The sequence below is a fragment of the Gadus morhua genome, chromosome 4 (genome assembly GCF_902167405.1).
Source record: "Gadus morhua chromosome 4, gadMor3.0, whole genome shotgun sequence".
Taxonomy (NCBI): Eukaryota; Metazoa; Chordata; class Actinopteri; order Gadiformes; family Gadidae; genus Gadus; species Gadus morhua.
Genome location: NC_044051.1, coordinates 85288 through 108754, shown reverse-complemented (window position 1 = coordinate 108754; position 23467 = coordinate 85288). Strand labels below are relative to the sequence as shown.

The 23467-nt window shown below is 42.1% G+C and overlaps 1 protein-coding gene across 1 annotated transcript; it reads right to left on the bottom strand.

The window, feature by feature from the left end:
• Nucleotides 1–480: 480 nt before the first annotated feature.
• LOC115542151 (alpha-(1,3)-fucosyltransferase 9-like) lies at nucleotides 481–1684 on the bottom strand. The gene has a single exon (XM_030354295.1). It carries the CDS (start codon nucleotides 1598–1600, stop codon nucleotides 683–685), a length of 918 nt encoding a protein of 305 aa, XP_030210155.1. The 5' UTR covers nucleotides 1601–1684; the 3' UTR covers nucleotides 481–682.
• Between the last annotated feature and the right edge of the window lie 21783 nt (nucleotides 1685–23467).

Below are 23467 nucleotides of genomic sequence, written 5' to 3'. Positions count from 1 at the left end.
GGGTGTTTGGACCATCGCGAGTTGGACTCTTGCCCTCCCAGGGGTCCGAGCAGCGAAGGCTGCAGTATGTAAAAGTCCTACTGCAGCCTATACCGTAAGTCGAAAACTCTTAAACCTTTCAGGCATTGTTATCAATAAACCCCACTACCATAAACCCAAATTTGTGATACTGCACCCAAAGGTGGCCCTATTGTAAAAAATCATGAATTAGGCTTATTTCTCCTCACCAGAGTGACCGGGACTCAAAATTCTTTCAGAATATTAATCTCTAGAATCAGAGGCGTTTATAAAACCCGGGTCTTATGCCCTAAAAATGTACAATTTTCCCACAATTTCATATCAAAGTTAAACATGATAAAAAAATTCAGAGGCTACAAAAATAATCTAAAATTCACCAAAATCACCACATAAAATCTTAAAACCAAGCCTCACAAAAATCATCCAACAGAATTTGTTTTACTTAGTTCCGTTTCAGAAATATTGGCCAATAAAATTGGAGCAGTTAGCCCATTTTTCTTTTATGACCATTTTGTTATTGCATAAAAAAACATATGTCTATTATTAGGTGGATACCAATACACCCAACTACTAATATACCCAATCGTGGTACTGCACCCAAAGGTGGCAAAATATTACCCAAAGGTTTATCCAAAAATGCATACCTAGCCCTAACCCTTTTTTCTTAACCCCAGAACCATTTGTTTAGATTGTTAATTGTTTGGAATCCAGGGGCGTTTTCCATATATTTGTACGTACGGCAAACATCCATGCCCCAACTTCCACGTTTGGCCACAAATTCCCGTCTCCAGAGAAAGTAACTCATGTACTCTTCTTGATTCTGGTCGAGGTAGTGTAATCTGTCAGCAAGCTTCTTTGGGGTATCAAAGTCCTCAAAGTGGATGAATGAACTACCAGGAATGTGCTCCTCATAATTATTTCTAGAAGGACCTAGAACAACTGGCACTGTTCCCATTGACAGGGGATTGTATACCTTCTCTGTGATGTAGTCTTTAGAGATAGAGTTCTCAAAGGACAGGTAGAACTTACAGCTAGTAATTAACTGGACTCCCTCATCTCTGCTAACTTTCATTCCAAATGCGGCCCCATAAGTATGAATATGGATATGCTTTTTCAGTTCATTGTAGAAATGGACTCTTTTGTGATTTTGGTTCCAGCTACTAACAATCCAACATACCAGTTTGTCCTTAGCTGGTAATTTAAAATCATCCTTGGCGGTTTTGCGTTGAGTTATTTCTCCGTATCGTCCTGGCACCGTCGAATCCAGCCTGTAGTTGTTTGTTAAATTGAACAGGCTAGTGGCCTGAGGTATTCGATGGCAATTAGCAGGGGACTCTTTGTTCATCCACACCCATTTCTGAAACCATGGTCGTGGCTCCTTGGGCATGTTGGAAAGATCAGTCCGGATATCCCTGTGATGGAAGAAGACCAGGTGAGCCTGGTTATACAGGGACCTGTTGTCGGTAAAGTGTAGTCCGTGCAAATCAGATCCAATGCATTCAGGGCTAAATTTGTAATTGAATGGCCAAAACCAGATCAATATTATTGTCCTATCAGTGGGCACCGCCGTGAGATTCCTCATCTCCTGCCTTATTTGCTCCTCAAAAACGTGGACCTTTGAGTCATTTCCGTCGACTTCTTCAGAGATGCCCGGAGGGATAGGGAGTCCACTGAACCAGAAACATCATGGCGGACCTAGAAGACAAAGGAGAGATGCTGAAATATTACAGTTCAGTTTGTTTTATTCACTCGTTGCTTGAATTGTGTTCAGAGATGATATAGTCCACTGGCCAGTCCAGATGTTAAATTTGGCTTATCTGCCGTTAAAGTTACCCTCCCCCGTTAAAAAAAATGCATTTTACATGCTGGAGCATATCTTGATATTGGCTAATTTTCAGGACGCATCCCAATGTTTTATATTATGCTTGGTCGATTTTTTAAGGGGGCACTCAGAGCTTTATTTTAAGCCCTTTGTGAATATGTATGACCACTAAAGGGGACATGGGAGCACTTCAAACCCTTCATTTGCTTCTTTCTTTTATTTCCGCCTAAATCATGTTTCCTTTTTTGCCCTGTGTTTTCAAGAAACATCAGAGATACAAAATACAATACGCCGGCGAGAGTCATCTGCATTCCGATTGGCTGGTGGTCGTTTACAGCCGAAACGCTACTAGCTCATCTTCATAGAGTTGAGTGGTTTCAACTCTCATTTGCAGCTTTACAGCTTTAAAGCTGTCGCTCAAGCGTTTTATCGCTCCTATCGCTTTATCGCGTATGTATAATAGAAAGTGAATGGGAGTTTATTGCTCGAAACGCTTTATAGCTTTTGGTGTGAACGTACAGTAAGGATTTAGGAAATATATAATTTTTTTATATTATTTAATTTGAGGGGGGGATTTTCAGCCATATATTAGACAGACGTTATTCACGAAACCATGACTAAATATGGTAAATAACTTCTCCCCTTTATTCCATTTGGACTCCATAACCACCATCTTTACTCCTTCTGAATTGCACTAGTTGTATGTTTCAAAGAGTTTGTGCTTTTCTTAATCATTCCATTACTGTATGGTACCTCTCTTCCATATTTTCCTGTTAACCCTTGTGTTCTGTTCAAATCGGTGCACAATTCCTCCTCTTTTTCCATGCTGCCAAACATTTTAGGTCACCAATTAGTCTAGACTGGGTACGCCCCGCCCGGTCTGCCGGTGGTCTGTCTAGACTGGGTAGCCCCCGCCCGGTCAACCGGTGAATCCTCCCTGCAGCAGGGGCTGGAGAGAAGCAATACTTTTCTTCCTGTTTCCGATCCGCTGTTACTGGAGTCAATCACCAAGCTGGCTTCTCCCCTTGGCGTGCTATTAGCTGGTTCGGTCTGATTTGTTGAAGGACTATCCAATTACATACAGAGTCATTTGAACTATGCTCGTTGATCAGGAATCTTGTGCTGAAGAAAATGAAGGCAGTCTCCTGGCATAACCAGCCCAGGCTGCAATTTGTCATGATCATCTACTAAGGTAAGTAGTAGTATTGGTTATGTATTTCTGTTTAATAAATCTATAAAAAGTACAAACTTCATATTAAAGAAGCTGTTAATGTAGGCTACATGTCAAAACATTAGTTAAGATATGTTTTGATCTATGTTTTCTGATTATGTTTCTAGATAGATAGATAGATAGATAGATAGATAGATAGATAAATACTTTAATAATCCCAGAGGGAAATTATTTCTAGTAACATTTCTAGTTCTTATTATTTCTAGTTAAACTGCATGATCATGGCCACTAGTGGGGAAGTAAATCCACAACAAAAGCAACCAAAAATGGAAAGCATTATCCACTACTCTGATGATAGAGAAAAGCTGGTTTCACTTCAAGGTGTAGACTCCAGGGAAACTCTGCCAAGAGCAGCTCTTTCCTGAGGGACAGATTCCAACAATTGGTCTATGCAACAGATATAGAAAACTGTTCATTAGTTATCATGAGTTTCGCAAATGATAGAGCAGTTGTTGGTGTTTTAAAGCTATCTGCTGGTGTGCTTGGGTACTGCAGATCTGCATCCGCTTTAGGTGTGTGTGCGGCCGTTGCTAGTCAGAACCGGTTGACGTGACATGTGATCCTGCTGTGCAAATCACAAATATACCTTTGAAAGAGACCAATGTGTTTGTCCTGTCTTTCAGTCCTTTAGACTCAATCATAACCGTTACACTGGTGCCGTGACCCGTCGATCTTCTAGAGCAGCCTGACGCCGATCACAGCATCTTTGGAGATCAGAACTATCTCAGTTTGCTGGTGTACTTGGATGATTTGCTAGTTTTTGCACCTGATGAGGAGACTGCTCTGGAACGCTTGCAAATGGTGTTTAGCCGACTGCATGGCCACAATCTGAAGCTAGCCCCCAAGAAGTGCTTCTTCCTCCGTAAGTCTGTGAGGTTTCTCGGTCACATAATCGATGAAACTGGCGTGTCGACTGACCCTAGTAAGACTGAAGCCATTGTAAAAATGACAAGTGCAGACCTAATGGAAGCAGATGGTGTGACTCCCTCACCGAAACGGTTCAGATCTTACCTGGGTATGATCAACTACTATCAGCACTTTGTGCCCAATTTCTCTGCCAATGCTAAGCCTCTTTTCTCTCTGTTGTTGGGCCAGAAAAGGACTGGCAAGGTTAAACAGATAGGCAAACAAAGGCCACAAAGCAGAAAGCTAAGTGCAGTTGATTGGACCCCTGAAATAGAGCAGGCCTTTCAGAATCTGAGATTGTCACTGGTTGAAAATGTTGTCCTGGCACACCCTGATTTTGACCGTCCCTTTATGCTATCTACAGATGCTTCTCTGGATGGGATAGGCGCTGTTCTATCTCAAATCAATGAGGGGGAATCCAGACCCATTGCATTCGCCAGCAAGTCCCTCTCTCAGTCACAGAAGAATGGCCCTGGAGGGAGGACAATGTTCCTTAAGTGATGAAGTGACTGGAGAAAGTAATTCCGGGGATGAGAGAGTGATTTCTGGTCCAGGAAGTGACGGGATGGGAAGTGGACCAGTGGGGGACGAGAGAGTGGGTTGTACCCCGGAGGCTGTGGAACCTGGGGTGAGAACTCTGACGTGGATTACACAATCACCTTTCACTGTACTCCCTAGAGTGGAATCCACTGACAATGGAAGGACAGGAACAACTGACCAGTCCGTTGCCTCTGTCTCTGGACCTGTGACTGAAACTGGTGCTAGTACTGATGTTGCTGGAAACACAGAAAATCAGTCCGACCACTGTGACACAGATACACACACAGAGACGAGAGAAGAGTTTCAACTGTTTGCAGAGGAGTATGGGTTCGAACACACTACATCAAGCCCTCTCTATCAAAAGGCGAATGGTAATGCAGAGAAAGGAGTGGAAATCGTTAAAAGACTTCTAAAAAAGGCTGCAGAGACAAAATCAGACCCTTACCTTGCACTGTTGACCTATCGGTCTTCTCCTCTGGGATGTGGAGCATCACCTTCAGAGCTCCTCATGAACCGAAAACTGCGCCACACATTGCCACACATGCCAAGAAAGAAGAACAACTGAGTACTCACACAAAAGCACATACAGCTGAAGTGGGCACAGAAGCATCATGACAAGACGGCCAGGAGTCTCACACCTCTCTCAGAACACGACGTGGTCGGAATCGAAGAGCCCCACACATGGAATCGAAAAGCAGTGGTGCTCAAAGAGGGCGGTCCGAGGTCGTACACAGTCAGAACGGAGGATGGACATGTATTTCGGAGGAACCGCAGATGCCTGCTCAGGACTCAAGGGACAGTGCCAAACCCTCCTGACGCATACCAGGCTGTCCAGCCCACAGAGCATCAGACACCAAAATCAGAGACGGGGACACCTGTCTGCCGTAAGTCTAGCAGAGCTAGAAGATCAAGAGTGATGATGGACTTGTGAGAGTATTTGTGGTTTACATATGCGAGTTTTGCTTAACCTGAGAATAGTCTTAAAGTAAAGGTTATGGTAACATTGAACCTTTTTTTTTTTTTAAATACTGTTTATTACCTTGGTTTCCTGAAATAAGAGGATGTCCTGTTTATTGCTACTTTTGCATATCTGTTACTTATTTTATTACCTACCGTTACTTACTGGTGTTACCTGAAAGAAGAGGTTTTACAGTACATTACCACTGTTACCTGAAAGAGAAATAGTACAGTTAATTTACACACTACAGTCAATTAAGGTTACTTTCTAAAACCTGTTATCTGAAAGAAGGGATTAATTGTTTACCTTGTTTACCTGTAAGAAAAGCTTTAGGTGTGGTAGCCCTTACTGTGTTTAATGAGTTTAGGTGTAGCTTTCAGGTCTAGTCTTGATATAGACTTGGGCCTACTATTATTTGACTTTTAACCTCAGAGAAAGGAGGATGTAATGATATGTTCTGTATATATATTATATGATATGACCACTAGGTGGAAGTGTTGATTGCTAGATCAGATGGAGCTGAGAACGACAGAAGAAGTGTATCGGGAGAACCATGAAGGCTGGTAAAATAAAGAAACCTACTTAGAAATATCCAAAGTTGTTTATTTATAATTACATAACTTTACAGTTCCTACCACACATTTGTTCCTTCATCATGGTGCTTGAGAGAATAATTGCGGCTATTGCATAGCCAACGTGGTCTTATTATAGCCCGATCATTAACTAAAAAACATATTGAAAGAATAAAGCATCCAGCATATGATTTCAACAATGTATGAGGGCATACGCAATCCGCATTACGCAACAGGGATAGTCGCAAAGTGGAATGCTGATGGAAACCAGCGAGCGAGCGGTGGGTGGAGATGTGCGCGCATTTCAGAAGCAGGGAAATACCGCACAAAAATCTATTTCTAAGTTGTCAGTTTGCCGTGTGTCTGCCTGGCACAAATGCTCACGTTGAGGGGATCTTTTCCATAATAAACAGTACACACACACACACACACACACACACACACACACACACACACACACACACACACACACACACACACACACACACACACACACACACACACACACACACACACACACACACACACACACACACACACATTAGTTATTCAGTGTTGCATGTATTTCATTCTTATTATTCTTTTTCTATTGACCAAACTTATGACTATCTTGTTTTTTTGTGGCTCGTCATCAGCAGCATCACTTGCATCAACTACGAGCGTGCAGGCAAAAAGCGCGCTCCTTTAAATGGAAAAGCAATTGCATCTTTTTACGGAGCCCCTACGGAGCCCCTCTGGTGACATCTGGGAAAAAAATATATATCTGTTTGCCCGACTTAGTGATCTGTTTGCATGACTTGATAATCTGTGGCCACAATTTAATAAATTAAGGGAACGAGGTAACTAATTTGTGGCCACAGTTTAATAATTCGTGGGAACGAGATACTTATGTTGTGTTTTATGTTTTGGTTGTCTATTGTTGCAGCAGGGGTTAGACGCATGTCGTTCTATTTTAACCTCGGAATGAATTACAATAACATTCTAAAGTCACTTGCTGTTAGGCAAGGGGTTATAATAAGTAAGAGGCACTTAATTAGGCTGCTAAAAATGCACGGGTACAGCCGAAGACAATATGATGACCTCGGTGACGTGATAGAGGATGGACCTCGTTTTGACAGCTACACCAGCACCGAACTCCTCTAGGCCTCCATAGCCTCCAATGACATGTGGACCACTGCTGGTGTATGCCGCTTTAAGCCAAATTATTTTACGGGAAAAGCTGTCTATGCAACCATTGATGCAGATTCCATATGGTTTTCATTTATCATATGAATCGGTATGCCAGATATAATTATCATTTGCAAGGATGCCAAATGATAATTAATAATTTCATGCATTTGCTGTACATCCATCTGTATCCATGCAGGTTTCCATTTCCCTTCAGCTGTTGCATGATAAAGTCTATCTCGTCACCGAGGTCATCATATTGTCTTCGGCTGTACCCGTGCATTTTTAGCAGCCTAATTAAGTGCCTCTTACTTATCATAACTCCTTGCCTAACAGCAAGTGACTTTAGCATGTCATTGTAATTCATTCCGAGGTTAAAATAGAACGATATCTCTTATATCTTGTCCATAGCCGACATGCGTCTAACCCCTGCTGCGACAATAGACAACACAGCCACACTCGAATTATTAAACTGTGGCCACAAAATAATTGTCTTGTTCCTTCAAATTATTAAACTGTGGCCACAAATTAATTATCTTGTTCCCACAAATTATTAAACTGTGGCCACAAATTAATTATCTCGTTCCCGCAATTTATTAAATTGTGGCCACAGATTATCAAGTCATGCAAACATATCACTAAGTCGGGCAAACAGATATATATTTTTTTCCCAGATGTCACCAGAGGGGCTCCGTATCTTTTACAGCTTTTGGTGCGAAACAAAAGCTGGTAAGAACAGAACCGGTTGACGTGACATGTGTGATTCTGCTGTACAAATCACAAATAGGCTATACCTTTGAAAGAGACCAAAGTGTTTGTCCTGTCTTTCAGTCCTTTAGACCAAATCACAACCGTTACACTATGCCATGCGTTAAAATAATAATAATAACAATAATAAACTGAATGATAAACTCAAAAAAATAATAACAAGTTTAAACTCGATCAAAACCTTCCAAAACAAAATCCCGATTTTGGGTAGGCCTAAACGATAACGTTGGCTAAATTATTTGGGAAAGAACAGCTGATACAGCGGTAATAAGTTGTATATAAATCAATGCATCTGCAAACACCGTAGGCCTACAGTAAACACATATTTCCCTGATGCAGACATCGTGTAGCCCATAACTTTTAGGATTGATGAGTATTTGATCGTGAGAAAAGATTACACATGCATAGTAGGAACACAAGTCGATGACGATAATGTATACAATACTGGTAAGAAACGATGTGCGTTAATGTATGGCTGAATATCATTAAATAGACCCAATGGCGGTTCTACACGGGGGCCCACGGGGGCCCGTGCCCCTGTGGACATGTCCCTGGCCCCCCCTGTGGCCCCACCGTGCTGACCAAATAAAACAATTATGAATTGATTATGATTTTACACGCGAGTGCCAAAAGCGGAACTAATGCGACGCAACGTTCTACACGGGTAAATTAGAGCGGCGCACCCAAACGGCGCACCCAAACATTAGCTGTGTTCGAAATCGTTCCCTATACACTCGTTCCCTATTCCCTATATAGTGTACATGATATAGTGCACTATATAGGGAATAGGGAACGAGAATTCGGACACTACGCCCAACATTTCTAAACGTCATTTGCGTCAGTAAATGCACCTGGTATTTGTGTGACGTGATACGCCGACATCATCTAAACAAACCGGGCTGGAGGTTGTATTGATGTTGAATGTTACATTTCCTTGTTCAAGTTTTTTTAAATTAATTTTGAATGTTAAATCCCAAATAAATTGTTGACATTTCTAAACACAAGCCGGAGACTCCATCATTAAATGTATGAGTTTTCGCAGTTATTCAGATTCTTCTTCTCCCCTGGAAAAATACAACCGCATTGCATTGTGGTATACGGGAGTAACATGTAGGGAACATCGTATGTACCCTATTTTAAGTCCACTATATAGTGCCCTACAGGGCCGTAGCACCAAATCCTGGGCCCCTATACTATAGGTACTGATGGGCCCCCCTGCGCCAGGTTGTTGACGGGGGGGGGGGGGGGGGAGGTCCGGAGCGATTGTTGACGGGGGGGCGGGGGGGGGGGGGGGTCCGTACCAATTGTTGACGGGGGGGGGGGGGGGGGACAACTGTCCCCTTTGTCCCCTTTGTCCGACGGCCCTGGTGCCCTATATAGTGGACCACTGAGAATTCGAACACCCTACAAAATGGCGTGCACCCTATTTAGTGCACTACATCCATGATAGGGAACGATTTCGAACACAGCTATTGTTGCTGCACGTTCTACACGGGTAAATTAGAGCGGCGCACCCAAACGGCGCATCCAAACACTGTGTTGCTGCTGCTCGGTGAATGCGAGCTCAGCAAATACTCCTGGAGAAAGGAGCTACGATTTCTCCTGTTGCAAAAGTCGAAGGTAAGCAAAACGATTTAATCTTTTATGTGACTTGTTGTTCTTGTTGATCTTCCCGTGTTAAGTAGGGAGAGATGGTTATGCAACGAAGTGTAATGCATGCCCCTACGATTTTTTTCTTCTAATAGCAGCTATCATGAAACGAGGAAAGAATATAGCATCCTTTTTTGCCCCAGTAAACAAAAAAGTGAAAGAAACAGCAGTGAGAGAAACAAGTCAAGGTATTGAGAGAGCTGAGGAGCAGGAAGAGGGAGAGTCGGAGGAGGTTGGAGAGAGGGCATGTGATGAACGTGAGGGCTCTGACACAGAGAGGGAAATTTCAGAGAGTGAGAAGGATGAAGAAGAGGGTGAGGAGGAAGAAAACATACAGAGACAGAGAGAGAAACAGCCAGAGGTACAGCAAGTAAATCCATGTGGATCAAGTACTGCAGGTTTGTGATGAAGAAGGTTATTTCTGTTTGCAAAGTAGTGCAATTACAATTTCATTGTAGGTCTACTGTGTATCCTTAAAATTATGCTTTCTGTTGTAAATTCAATTTGTGCCAATATGGCACAAACTTGAACTACATGCAGATATACATGCGTAAGTAAATAAATGTTGTAGTTGTGCTCTATGTTTACTGTACATCTTTCTACAGATATCAGCAAGTCCAAGAATGATGCACCAGTACAGCCGAACTTGAATATATTCCCAACCACTTTGATGGGGGACAGAAGACGGTGCTTCAGGCAAAACTGGTATACACTTCATCCATGGCTTGAGTATTCTGCCATAATGGACTCTACATATTGCTATGCATGTAGACATTTTAGCACACCAAAGGCCCCTGACACTGTTTTTGTTTCAACCCCTGGGTTTAGAAACTGGAAAAATGCAACTATGAGAAAGGCAGGGTTTTCAGTTCATGCAAAGTCTGAGCGACACAAGTGTGCGATGATAGCATGGCGGGATTATCAAAGTGCTGTTAAAAATGATGCAACACTAGCAGATATCCTTAACAAAGAACACACTAAACAAGTACAAGAAAATCGGGCATACATTAAAACAATTGGGGAAGTGCTGTTACTTACAGCTACACAAAACATAGCACAAAGAGGGCATGATGAATCTGAAGAGTCCAATAACAAAGGAAACTTTAGGGAAATTCTTAGCACAGTTGCTAACCACGACCCACTTGTTAAGAGAAGATTAACTTCTATTAACAATGCAAAGTACACAAGCAAGATCATCCAGAATGAGGTTTTGGGTTGTTTGGCAGAAATGGTTCGTTCTGAAATCATAGAAGAAGTGAAGAACAGTGAGGTTTTCAGCATCATGGCAGATGAAACAAAGGATGTTTCAAAAAGTGAACAGATTTCTTTCACACTCAGGTACTATTACAATGGGGCCATTAAGGAGAGTTTTCTCCATTTTGAATCTGCAGAGAGGTTAGATGCAGCAAGCCTAACTGGAAAAATAGTGAACTTACTGGAAAGTTACGGCCTGAACTACAAAAATAACCTTGTAGGCCAAGCATACGATGGCGCTGCCGTTATGAGCGGTAAACATTCAGGGGTTCAGGCAAGGATCAAAGAACAGGCTAAATTTGCCTTCTACATTCATTGTAGTGCACACTGTCTCAATTTAGTGTTAGTTGATGTAGTCAAAAATGTCCCAGAAACAGAGGAGTTTTTTTCTTTGTTACAGAGCCTTTATATTTTTACCTCTGGCTCATATGTGCACCCAAAATGGCTGTCTCTCCAAAAAGAAATGTATGGCAAAACAAGAGAGTTGCAACGTTTAAGCGACACACGTTGGGCATGCCGATTTCTAGCCCTACGCAACATAATGGACACTCTACCTGCCCTTAAACGACTACTGCAACAGATTGCTCAAGAACGCCACGGTGAAAGAACTGTTGAGGCCCGAGGTCTTCTGCCTCAAATTGACCTACAATTTGTTGTGCACCTTGTCACTCTTAGTAAGTTGTTTGGGGAGACAAAACTACTGTCTGACATGTTACAGTCACAAACTGTTGATCTGGCTAGAGCTGCTGACTTGGTAAATGCTTTAGTCCAGACATTGAAAGACCACAGGCAGGAGTCTTTCTTTGATAAGTTGTGGGATGAAGCATTGACTATTTGTGAGCACTGTGATTCTGCACCATCAGTGGCAAAACGTCAGACAATGCTGAGCACTAGGCTCAGTGGCTACTGCACACTAAGCACTGTTGGTCAGAGGGAGGTAGAACGTGACAAAGCTATGTTTTGCACATCATTTTTCTATCCTGTAATTGACAGCATGCTCAAGGAGTTGAACAGACGTTTCTCCAATACCAACTGTGAGCTCATGACAAGCATAGGCAAGGCAAGGCAACTTTATTTATGTAGCACTTTTCATACACAAGGCAGACTCAAAGTGCTTCACATATAAACATTGTCATACAATAAAATAAAATAATAGACAAGTAAAAGAAAAACATATGCAAAGAAATGGGTAAAATAGAAAAAGGCATTTTAGTATTAAAATAGAAAATAAAGGCAAAGTTAAAAAAGCTTTTTAGAAAGTGCAATGTATTTAAGATTTTAGCAGAAAGCTATAGCAAACATAAAAGTCTTCAGTCTTGTTTTAAAGGTGCTCAGAGTTGGGGCAAGTCTTAAATCCTCTGGGAGTTTATTCCAGCTATTTGTTGCATAGTAACTAAATCCTGCTTTCCCATGTTTTGTGTTTACTCTGGGGATAATTAACAGATTGGTCTCAGAGGATCTTAGTGGTCTAGAAGGCTGATGTAGTGTAAGCATATCAGTTAAATATTTTGGGCCTAAACCATGTAGGGATTTATAGGTTAGCAACATGATTTTAAAATCAATTCTCTGACCTACAGGAAGCCAATGTAACGATTTCAGAGTTGGTGTAATATGATCAAATTTTTTGGTCTTTGTTAGAACTCTAGCAGCAGCATTCTGAACAAGCTGAAGCTTCCTCAGAGTTTGTTTTGGGAGACCTGTGAGGAGACCATTGCAGTAATCAAGCTTACTAGTGATAAAGGCATGTACAAGTTTTTGTAAGTCTTCGGTGGACATGAGCCCTCTAAGTCTTGCTACATTTTTAAGGTGATAATATGCCGATTTTGTAACTGATTTGATGTGACTGTCAAAATGTAAATCTGAATCCATGATAACCCCTAGATTTCTGGCTTTGATTGAGGTTTTCAGGGACAGAGAGTGAAGGTGTTGGGTTACTTTAAGCCTTTCCGTTTTAGAACCAAATACAATTATCTCTGTTTTGTCCTCATTTAGTTGAAGGAAATTTCGGCACATCCATTCCTTCACTTGCTCAATGCACTGGCACGGCAGATCTATGGGCCGATAGTCATTTGGTGATAGCGATACATAGATTTGCGTGTCATCAGCATAGCAATGATGGTCAATATTGTTATTTTGCATGATTTGCCCTAGTGGGAGCATGTAGATGTTGAATAAAGAGGGTCCTAAGATCGAACCTTGTGGGACTCCACATGTCACGTTGGTTGATTCTGATACAAAGTCGCCAATGGAAACAAAGTAGTTCCTATTTTGTAGGTAGGACCTGAACCAATTTAAGACAGTGCCTGAAAGCCCCACCCAGTTTTCTAACCTTTCCAGAAGTAATGTATGGTCTACAGCAGTCATACTCAAGTAGCGGCCCGCGGGCCTTTTGTGGCCCGCGGGGTGTCTATTAATGGCCCTCGAGCTGTTTTGAAAAGTTTTTTTAATTATAAAAAAAAAAAAAAAAAAAAAAGAATCATGCTGGGCGCTCTTATTTTGAAACCGCGCGCCGCAATCTCAATACGAGGCTGGGGGTTGCAACGATAAACAGATTGCACTCCAGCCCACAGACCGCTCCAGCCCTCCCAAACTCGAGGCAGACAGTCCATCTCAGCAGCAGTCAAGGCCGATTTAGGGTGGTTTTAGACGCAGAGACGTAAGCACGTAATTTACACAAGGGACTTGTTTTAGACAAGTTTTGATTTACGGTTCCTTTAAGGTTCCTTAAGGATTGCGCGTGTTGCAAGGGGATTCTCCGCCAGAACAGTAGGGGGAGCAACGAACGAATCTGTGGGCGTGGAAGTGGAAATCGCTGGCTTGTTTATATTTATAATTATCATAATTCGTTCTTGTGTTTTCTTCTTCTCCTTCTTCAAAATTCTTCATTCGCTTCTGTCACGGCCTTTCAAAAATGGCGCTATTATGCTGTAAAACCGGAAATGTGAGACTCCTGAAAGGATGTGGTTAGCTGGCCAATCACAGTCTTTGCGAGCTGCGTAGGGCCGTAGTGTTTTAGTCGCATAGTCAGGAATTTTGGCTGACGCACTTAAGCACGTAAGGGGGGATATTTTACCGCGCAAGGGGGGTTATGTATCTTACGTGCTTACGCGTTACGTCTAAAACAGAGCATATATCGGCCTCAGTCACACGTATACCGACCGGCCCCTTGAGTCACTGAAAAAAAAATTTGTGGCCCCTCATCATTTCTACTTGAGTACCCCTGGTCTACAGTGTCGAATGCAGCACTGAGGTCAAGTAGCATTAGTATTGAGGTTTTGCCAGAGTCTGTGTTAAGACGGATGTCGTTTACAACTTTAATAGGGGCGGTCTCAGTGCTGTGCAGGGGTCTAAATCCTGATTGGAAGATGTCATAGCAACCAGTTGATGCCAGGAAGTGATTTAGTTGCTGGAGGACAACTTTCTCAATGATTTTACTTATGAAGGGTAGATTTGATATTGGTCTGTAGTTGTTAATAATAGAGGCATCTAGGCTCCGCTTTTTTAAAAGGGGTTTAATAACTGCAGTTTTCAAAGCTTTTGGGAACTTGCCTGACTGGAGAGAGTTGTTAACTATCTGCAATATGTCTACTGCTAGGCAGTCGAAAACATTCTTAAAGAGGTTGGTAGGTATAGTATCAAGGCAACAGGTGGATGGCTTTAGTTGTGTCACAGTTTCCACAAGATTTTGAGAGTCTATAACATTAAAGCATGCCATCCTTGCCACGTAATTTTTGCCTGAACAGGGTGGTAGTCCAACATTTTTGTTTGACGTGGAGATATTGATGGCGCGTCTGATACCTTCAATTTTATCAATATAAAAAGCTGCAAACTCATTGCATTTCTGCGTGGAATGGAGATCAGGTGGAATTTCTGTTGGGGGGTTGGTCAGTCTGTCAACAGTTGCAAATAGGGTTTTTGCATTATTAGTGTTGGTTTTAATGATATTGGAGAAAAATGTTTCTCTAGCATTTTTTAAGTCTAAATTGTAGGCACGGAGGCTCTCTTTATAGATATCATGGTGAATATGAAGTTTTGTTTTACGCCAGATGCGTTCAACCTTCCTGCATTCCTTTTTCTGTGCTGTTACAGAAGCAGCTTTTCTCCAGGGTGCCTTTTGCTTTCCAGAAATCGTTTTAACCTTATAAGGTGCAATGACATCTATGACTTTCAAAATTTTCAAATTAAAGTTTTCTACAAGATCATCAGCAGAACATGGGTTTAGAGGTGGTAGCAAGGAGATGGCCTTTTTAAAAAGTACATTAGAATCTTCATTGATATACCGTTTTTTGACAGTGTTTGATTTTGTCTGTATGTCGGGAATAAAAGATATGTTAAAGGTCCCATGACATGCTATTTTATGTATTCTTTAATATAGGTATTAGTGGGCAACTAACACAGTATTCAAAGACGTTCCTGAAATTCAGCCGTGGTGCAGAGTTACAGCCACTCCGAGCCAGTCGCACATTGAGCTTCCCCCAAATGCGCTGTTTCGGTGGGCGTGTCAAGGAGGAGGGTGGGGGTGTGGCCCTGAGCAGCTTGCAGCCAGGGACGGTACCATGCGCTCTGTTTACAGTGGATGTATCGCAATGGCGAGGCGCACACAGCCTTTAGCCGTGTTCTGTAAATATTCTAGAACACACAGGGAGTCCTGGAGCTCTATATCTAAATATTATCATATAGCCTACACAGATATCTATATCATATAATACATATTATCACGGCCAAAAGCTGTGTGAGCCGATATTATGAATCTCAAACGACCGCGTTGGGTTCTCCGACGTTCCTGGTTCTTCAACGTCCACATCAATGTGAATACACACACTGTAACGCAAGTGTTTCTTGTCGGTTCTTTGACGTGTCTTGTATTTCCACAACGAGACTGTCGTGGGGGTTATCTGAGCCATGGTTGAGAAGGAATTTGGGGGAAAGGAACTTTGGTTTGACTCGCTGAAGTACATGAACTGCGACATGCCGCGAGGCACCATCGCCCGGCAGCGGGCAGCCGGCAGCAGGCAGCGCGCGGTTCAGTCGACTTCAGGTTGATGTGAAAGTGGAAGAACCAGAGACGTCGCAGAACCCGTCAAAGTCGTTTGTGATTCATAATATCGTCTGGAGGCGCACACAATATGTTATATGATATAGATATCTATGTATTATATGATATTATTTCGATATAGAGCTCCAGGACTGTAACGCAAGTGTTGTACACTTCCTTGTTATTTGGATAACCGTTCTGCTGTTGGTGTGATGGCGCATAACGCGTCGGACTCTCGTCTCTGGTATTTCTACAACGAGACTCGTATTGGGGGTTATCTCAGCCAAAGTTGAGAATGAATTGGGGGGAAGGAACTTTGGCTTTGACTCCCTCAAGAACATGAACCACGACATGGAGGAGAAAGGGATTGTTGGCGGCGAATGTCTCCCGCTTGAGCCCCGCTGAGGGACCACCGCCGGAGGCGGAGGTGCCTAAGCGCTGCCCGGCAAAGATCCCTTTCTCCTCCTTGTCGTGGTTCATGTTCTTGACTTGAGGGAGTCGAAGCCAAAGTTCTTTCCCCCCAATTCATTCTCAACCTTGGCTGAGATAGCCCCCAATACGAGTCTCGTTGTAGAAATACCAGAGACGAGAGTCCGACGTGTTATGCGCCATCACACCAACAGCAGAACGGTTATCCAAATAACAAGGAAGTGTTCAACACTTGCGTTACAGTCCTGGAGCTCTATATCTAAATAATATCATATAATACATAGATATCTATATCATATAATATATTGTGTGCGCCTCCAGACGATATTATGAATCACAAACGACTTTGTCGGGTTCTGCGACGTCTCTGGTTCTTCCACTTTCACATCAACCTGAAGTCGACTGAACCGCGCGCTGCCTGCTGCCGGCTGCCCGCTGCCGGGCGATGGTGACTCGCGGCAACCGGCGGCATGTCGCAGTTCATGTACTTCAGCGAGTCAAACCAAAGTTCCTTTCCCCCAATTCCTTCTCAAACATGGCTCAGATAACCCCCACGAGGAAATACAAGACACGTCAAAGAACCGACAAGAAACACTTACGTTACAGTGTGTGTATTCACACACACACATGTGGCGCTCGCACGGTCGAGTCTCATTGGCGGGCCAACGTCTCTGGGCGGGCCAGGCAGAGTAAGGGGAGGAGCCAAGATTCCTCATGACGTCATGAGCACAGACATTCCAAATCAGCGCGCTTGAGCCTCCGTTTTTTCAAAGGCGAGCAGAACAGCTAGTGCTCGTTTTACACCAAACGCAAGTTTTAGCCACTGGGGGACCATAGGCAGGCTAGGGGAACTCATATTTATGTTAGAAAACCTCACAAAGTGAGATTGTCATGTCATGGGACCTTTAAAGAAAACACAAAAGTGGTCAGACAAGGAAGGATCAGTCACAGAGAAAAATACAGAGTGGTGAAATTACAAAGCCATGCAATACAGTTGAGCTGGTTTGTTTTATTGAGCCATACAGGGAAGTTTTCTTTGAACTCTTTAGACTGTGCAAGATTGCCGTAACCCTTCCTGTAAGCTCAGCCTCTTGCGAACGCAGTTTCTCCACACTGAAACTGATCAAAACCTTCCTGCGGTCCACCACTACTGACATGAGACTCAGTGATCTTGGTGTCCTGAGCATAGAGTCCAGAAGGGCCAAGGCTCTGGATCTGGATGCATTTGTGGACCGTTTTGCCAGACAGCACAACCGCCGTATCCTGTTGTTGTAGTGTAGTGTGTACATTAATAGGTAATGTCACATTTTTATACCCTTTGTTGTACCTTGGAGGTTTGTTCACATTGAATTGACACACTGTATTTGTACCCTGTACTGTATTTTTCATTTTTCTACGGCCCTACCTCCTTTAGCTTCAGGATTTAGGGCATGAGCTCCATAAATTGAGTGGTTAAGTTAAAAAGCCATGCAGTACAGTTGAGCTGGTTTGTTTTATTGGGCCATACAGGGAAGTTTTCTTTGTATTTTACTGATTTGAAAATAAAATAAATAAATCTTTAAATATCATTTTGTGCCTTTTTTTTGTGCCCCTCTGGTTGAACACCGGCCCCTCTTTGGCCCCCCTAGTAAAATTTGTCTAGAAACGCCACTGAATAGACCCACAGTTGCGGCCACAGGACCGCATATCATATATGCCTATGTGTGTTAAGTTTTCTTTGCCGCAATTTACGTGACGTCTCAGTATTTCGGAAGTTGTAGAAGAAAACGCTATTCCATGTGTGAATTAGGGCATGTAATTTGTCCATAAACTGAGCCATTTGATGTTCAAAATTCATGCCATCTGTCTCATCGGAGACTGTATACGCACTGTCAAAATATCAAGACGTCAGGTTGAAATGCTCTCATGGGACTTAAAGGGGAAGGGAGATGGCACTCTCATTAAGTCCCATGAGAGCATTTCAACCTGTGAGAGTGCCATGAATTTCGAACATCAAATTCCACGTAACGCCCAAACCACACCTTTGGGTTATTAGGCTAGGGGTGGATGCTGAGTGGGACTGGATAGCCTTCCTCCTTCCGCCATAACAAATAACTGGCAAAGGTGTATAAACCATTTGTGAAATGGTTGGCAGAACAGGGAATTCTACTGAAATTTCAAATGAGGGCTACATAAGGCCATTTTAGGGCAACACCACACACAACAACATCTTGCAAACACGCAGTTCGTTTTTAGATGCTTTGCTCAAGGAAACATAGGTAGCATTACAGACAGTAACCTGCCAGGCTCCAGTTTACTATTGTGACTTCTTGATACAGTTAACATTTACATTGAGGGCATTTAGCAGAAGCTTTTATCCAAAGCGACTTACAATAAACATTTGTCATAAGAAGTGCATCAATATATCGCTGTCGGTGTAGAAAGGATGTTCATAGAACCAAGTGCAAATAGGCTAACCAATATCCTATGTTACAGCAATGATAGCAGCTACTGCAGTTGCTACACAATTAAGTACTATAATACAATACAATCAGTGACGGCAGGTGGTGATTTTGGGTGGGTGGGCTAACGAATGCATTACATTTATCAATACTATCAATACTCAACACTCAATGATTTTTAAACAAGAATAAGGTGTAGAGAAAGGCGTGTCTTTATTTGAAGCACAATGATAAATAAAAAGAAAAATAAGGTGTTTAAAGTGCTTCACTGAGCTGAAATTGAACATTTCAAACTGAACCATTAAGGAAAATAAAACTTTTTTTGTGCTTAAAGTATTACACAATTAAAATGTTGACCGGTCTCCCTTTGCACAAAATGCAGCTGTAGACGATCACACACTCTTTGGTAGAGACGTCTGTGTCGCCGTCAATCATGAAGGACATGTAGGCCTATGTGACGTTTCCGACGTCCGCAGCTGTCTTTTGCTTTAAGGTGTCGCCTATTACTGCAATGAATTGTACACACACACACACACACACACACACACACACACACACACACACACACACACACACACACACACACACACACACACACACACACACACACACACACACACAGGTGTAACAGATCAGTATCAGGCCTGAGTGGAGTGGCGATGGTGATACTCTGGTTGAAAAACAGGCTGGCCAGCATTAGCTTATTTTTCAGAAGTGATAGGGTTAGGGTTAAGGTTTGGGCGATACAATGTTATTCTGATAACATTATTGAAATCACTATCAATCAGCATTGAGCACAGTTTATAGTGAGCTACGATCTATGGTTGAAATGGTACACATCGTTACTTTAATCACCAGGAAGCCTGACGTGTTTCAGCCATACATAGTACATCCAGTACAATACAGGACCATGTCATAAGGCTGTAGGCTGCATATGTTTTCAACTAACTATTCAAAGATGGAAAGAACCATAATATTTGCAATGAAAACATTCTCTATTGTTTTGACTGAGGTACTTTAGCCTCCAGAGGTTTCTGAGGCAAATCACTGACCCCCAACCGTGATATGGGTGAACCTAGGTCATCAAGACCTTTTGCAGGTGTGCCAATGCCCTCTTTCTGTAACGCCCCTTATGTTCCCGGTGAATGAATCAAGCAACACAAATCAACCCACACATCAGTTGGAAAAAATATATTGGTGGAAGACATACGATTGATGGTGCAAAACGGGCTCCTTTGGAAATAATTAAAAGCCGCAACAAATGTGGTTATTTCAAGAACATCCTGTTGCACCTGCAGTTTACTCACACACACACACACACACACACACACACACACACACACACACACACACACACGGTGGGTGGGACAATTTCACCAAATCTAACTTTAATTATGTTACCAGGTTAAGGAGTACCTATCATGAATTTCCAGAAAAGGAACTGCGTTTTAAATTGTTTTAAATCTGAATCATAGCCTAGATGCATTTGAGAGGTAGAATTAAACAAAGAAAACTAGAGAATTCATTAGCTTTCTAACTGATTAGTTCACTGAATTAGTAGGCTATATTGGCAATGCAGAATAAATATTTTGAAATACTTGAACCACTTCCTCAATTTTGCCTTTTCGTTCCACCTGTCTTTAAACATATTCTATTGTATAATGTCAGAAGTTATTTATTTTAATCATATGTTGTTGGTTTTCTCATTGTCCAGATATTCACTGACCTTATAATCTTTCTTTCTTCAATGTTACAGTTCCAAATCTTGAGAGTTTGTCACTAGCCCGTGGACTCGTCACTCGTACATCGCACAGGTGTTAAATAATGAACTCTTCTGTGAGATACTTTACTGCTTCCCAAACGTTATCAATTTCACCAAGGGGCCTCCAATGGCTGCAGTGTTGCCCATTCATGACAATAATTACACAAATAGTATTTTCTTTTTTACAAACAAGGAGGTTTGAGTGGTGTTGACCAGGGTCTCCTCCATCCAAGTGAGTCTTTTTGAAGCGCATTGCTGAGTTTATACACGCACGCGATCCAGGCTGCGCATAGCAACAATTGCGGCTCTTGACTGCCGCAGGTGGCAAAGCAGGGTAGGGACGCTTTTTGAACCGGATCGATCAGGATTTATCCGTCACGCCTCGGGATGATTACAAATCAAACCTCCATTTGCTTGGCAGGGCTATATTAGAATGCGATGGATTTCTCCCAAATGAGTTTTATATTAGGTTACATCCGCAATCGTTTGTTATGTATGACACTCTTTCTTTTCTAATTTACACTATTCAGAGTTACCTGGAAGTGGGCATTTCTGCTCTACAACCTTCCAACATCTCCCCCCCTGAAGGATAATAATAATAATAATAATAATAATAATAATAATAATAATAATAATAATAATAATAAAATATATTTATAACGCACATTACATCAAACAAATTATCTCAAAGTGCTACATTGCACAAGAACAAAGGGCAGAAATATCATAAAAACAACTCAAACTAAGGCACAGAGAGGCTTCATATACTAAAACTAAAACCTAGGCAGAGAGTATGGGGTCAGGGGGGCCGTTTCAGAAAGCAGGTTCAACAAACTAAAGCTAAAACATTAACTCTAGGTTGACCAACTCTGAGCTGTAAAACTCTGAATATTCGGTTTCAGAACAGAGGCCTGTTTCAGGTAGCTGGTTTAACATAGAGCAAGGTACGTTTTATTACTCTGTTTTCTGGGAATATCCACAGTTAATACATGCAGAATAGACCTGAGGGCTTTACTACGACATCATTGTCCGGCTCTGAACTATGCGCTCTGTACGCGTTCACATCAAAGGAGCTGAGATCGCGGGCTGCTGATTTCCTCACAGCCTGAGAGCTATGAGGAATCCAAGTGATTACAACACATTTCTGACAGCTGCACATTGCGCAGGGCTCAGTGAGACGCACGCAATTCAACCCATGCACACGCTCACACGCCACACAACTTGCGCCGCTATTTGACAGTGGAAGGGTAGGAATCAAATGCGTCCGGGTGAAATTTCAAAATCGTCCGGGATTTTAATAAAGCCTCAATACATGTTGACATTTAATTTGCGTTGCGTTCCTCTGGGTCTGTCACAAACTAGTTGGGCTACGCCCTCCCATACTCAGTTCTGTTCGCTTTGCATTGGTGGAAGTGAGTAGGGGGAGTGGTTAAGTAAAGCCTTCAGATTGGACGGTTTGACTTTAGAGTTACCGTCATGCTTTGTATTATATTTTTTTACCATTATTGTTTTATAGGGACAAACATTAACACATTTCTCCTGCAGGGGATTGATAAAGTTCTATCTATGTAACAGAAGGGAACACTTACTCATACTCCATCAAATATTCATACTCATACTTTGCACACTTTACCACAGCATTGGCCTACTGAATGCCACAGATATATTTTTAAGCATTGGACTGAATGCCGCGTAAATATAATATATGTTTTGCACGTTTGCAACGTTTAAAAGTTCAGGGAAAGTATATGCCTCTACTGGTGTTGCTTAGACCAATATCCTTTTGAGGCAGTGTTGTTTCTGAATATTAGTGTTAAGGGCCAATAAGGCCTACTATCATACATTAGTCACCATGTCTGTGAACAAATTTGTATGCAGTTACATATTAATATATCCCCACCCCCCTCTCACTCTGAACTCAGTTCAAAAATGGAGAGCCCTGCATTGCGCATCTGTTGACCTTTATCCATTTACCTTAAACAGATAATTTTTTCTTGCTGGAAGATATTTTATTTTGTTTTCATATTATTATTTACTGACAGTGATTACAGAATGCGAGTGTGTGTTATATTAAAAGCGAGGCTGGGTGTGCCTATGAATATAGGCTACAGTGAGTTTTTTAAGGTGCTGTACAAGCAAATCATATTGACTACAGTGACAAAGAGTGTACAGTAACCTACTTCATTCAATATTGAATAGGCTACTGTAGCCTACACTATGTACAGATGGTTTTGCTCTTTGCTCATGGCAGTTGTGGCAGTCATTTTAACATGTCAGCAGGCAAGCTTCACTCATTCAAGGATGTATAATGCTTTGTCCCATAGCCTACTTGGAACGTGTTTTGAAATGGATCTATAGTAGCCTATAGAAATTTGCCAGCTGGAATACAAAGCAAACTCCTTCCAATGCACATTCATGGAAGTCTTGTATTGTCATCCCCAAATAATGCTGCAATGTAATAATATACATCTTTAAATGCACAATAATGAATCATTACCTTTATTATGACTTATCCAAGATTTTTATTGGCTCCCAGAATGCAGGTCTGTTAGTGACTCCCATTATCTCTAAAAACAGACTGGGAAGTAGAGCATTCAGTTACTGGGCTCCTTTACTGTGGAACCAGCTCTCCCCATGGGTCAGAGAGGCAGACCCCCCCCCCCCCCCCCTCACCTTTCGCACCTTGTAGTTTGGCCTTGGCGTCTCGCAGTCTCTCTGTGTTTCCATGTATTCTCCACAGCTCCACCCCCAGTCTGAACCAACTGCAATTTTTCCCCTTGATTTTCCTGGGAGTTTTTACTCAGTCGATGTGAGGGCTTAAGGGAAGAGGATGTTGTTATGATGCTCATGCTATGTAAAGCCCTTTGAGACAAACTGTTTGTAAAAACGGGCTATAAAAATAAAATTGCCTTGC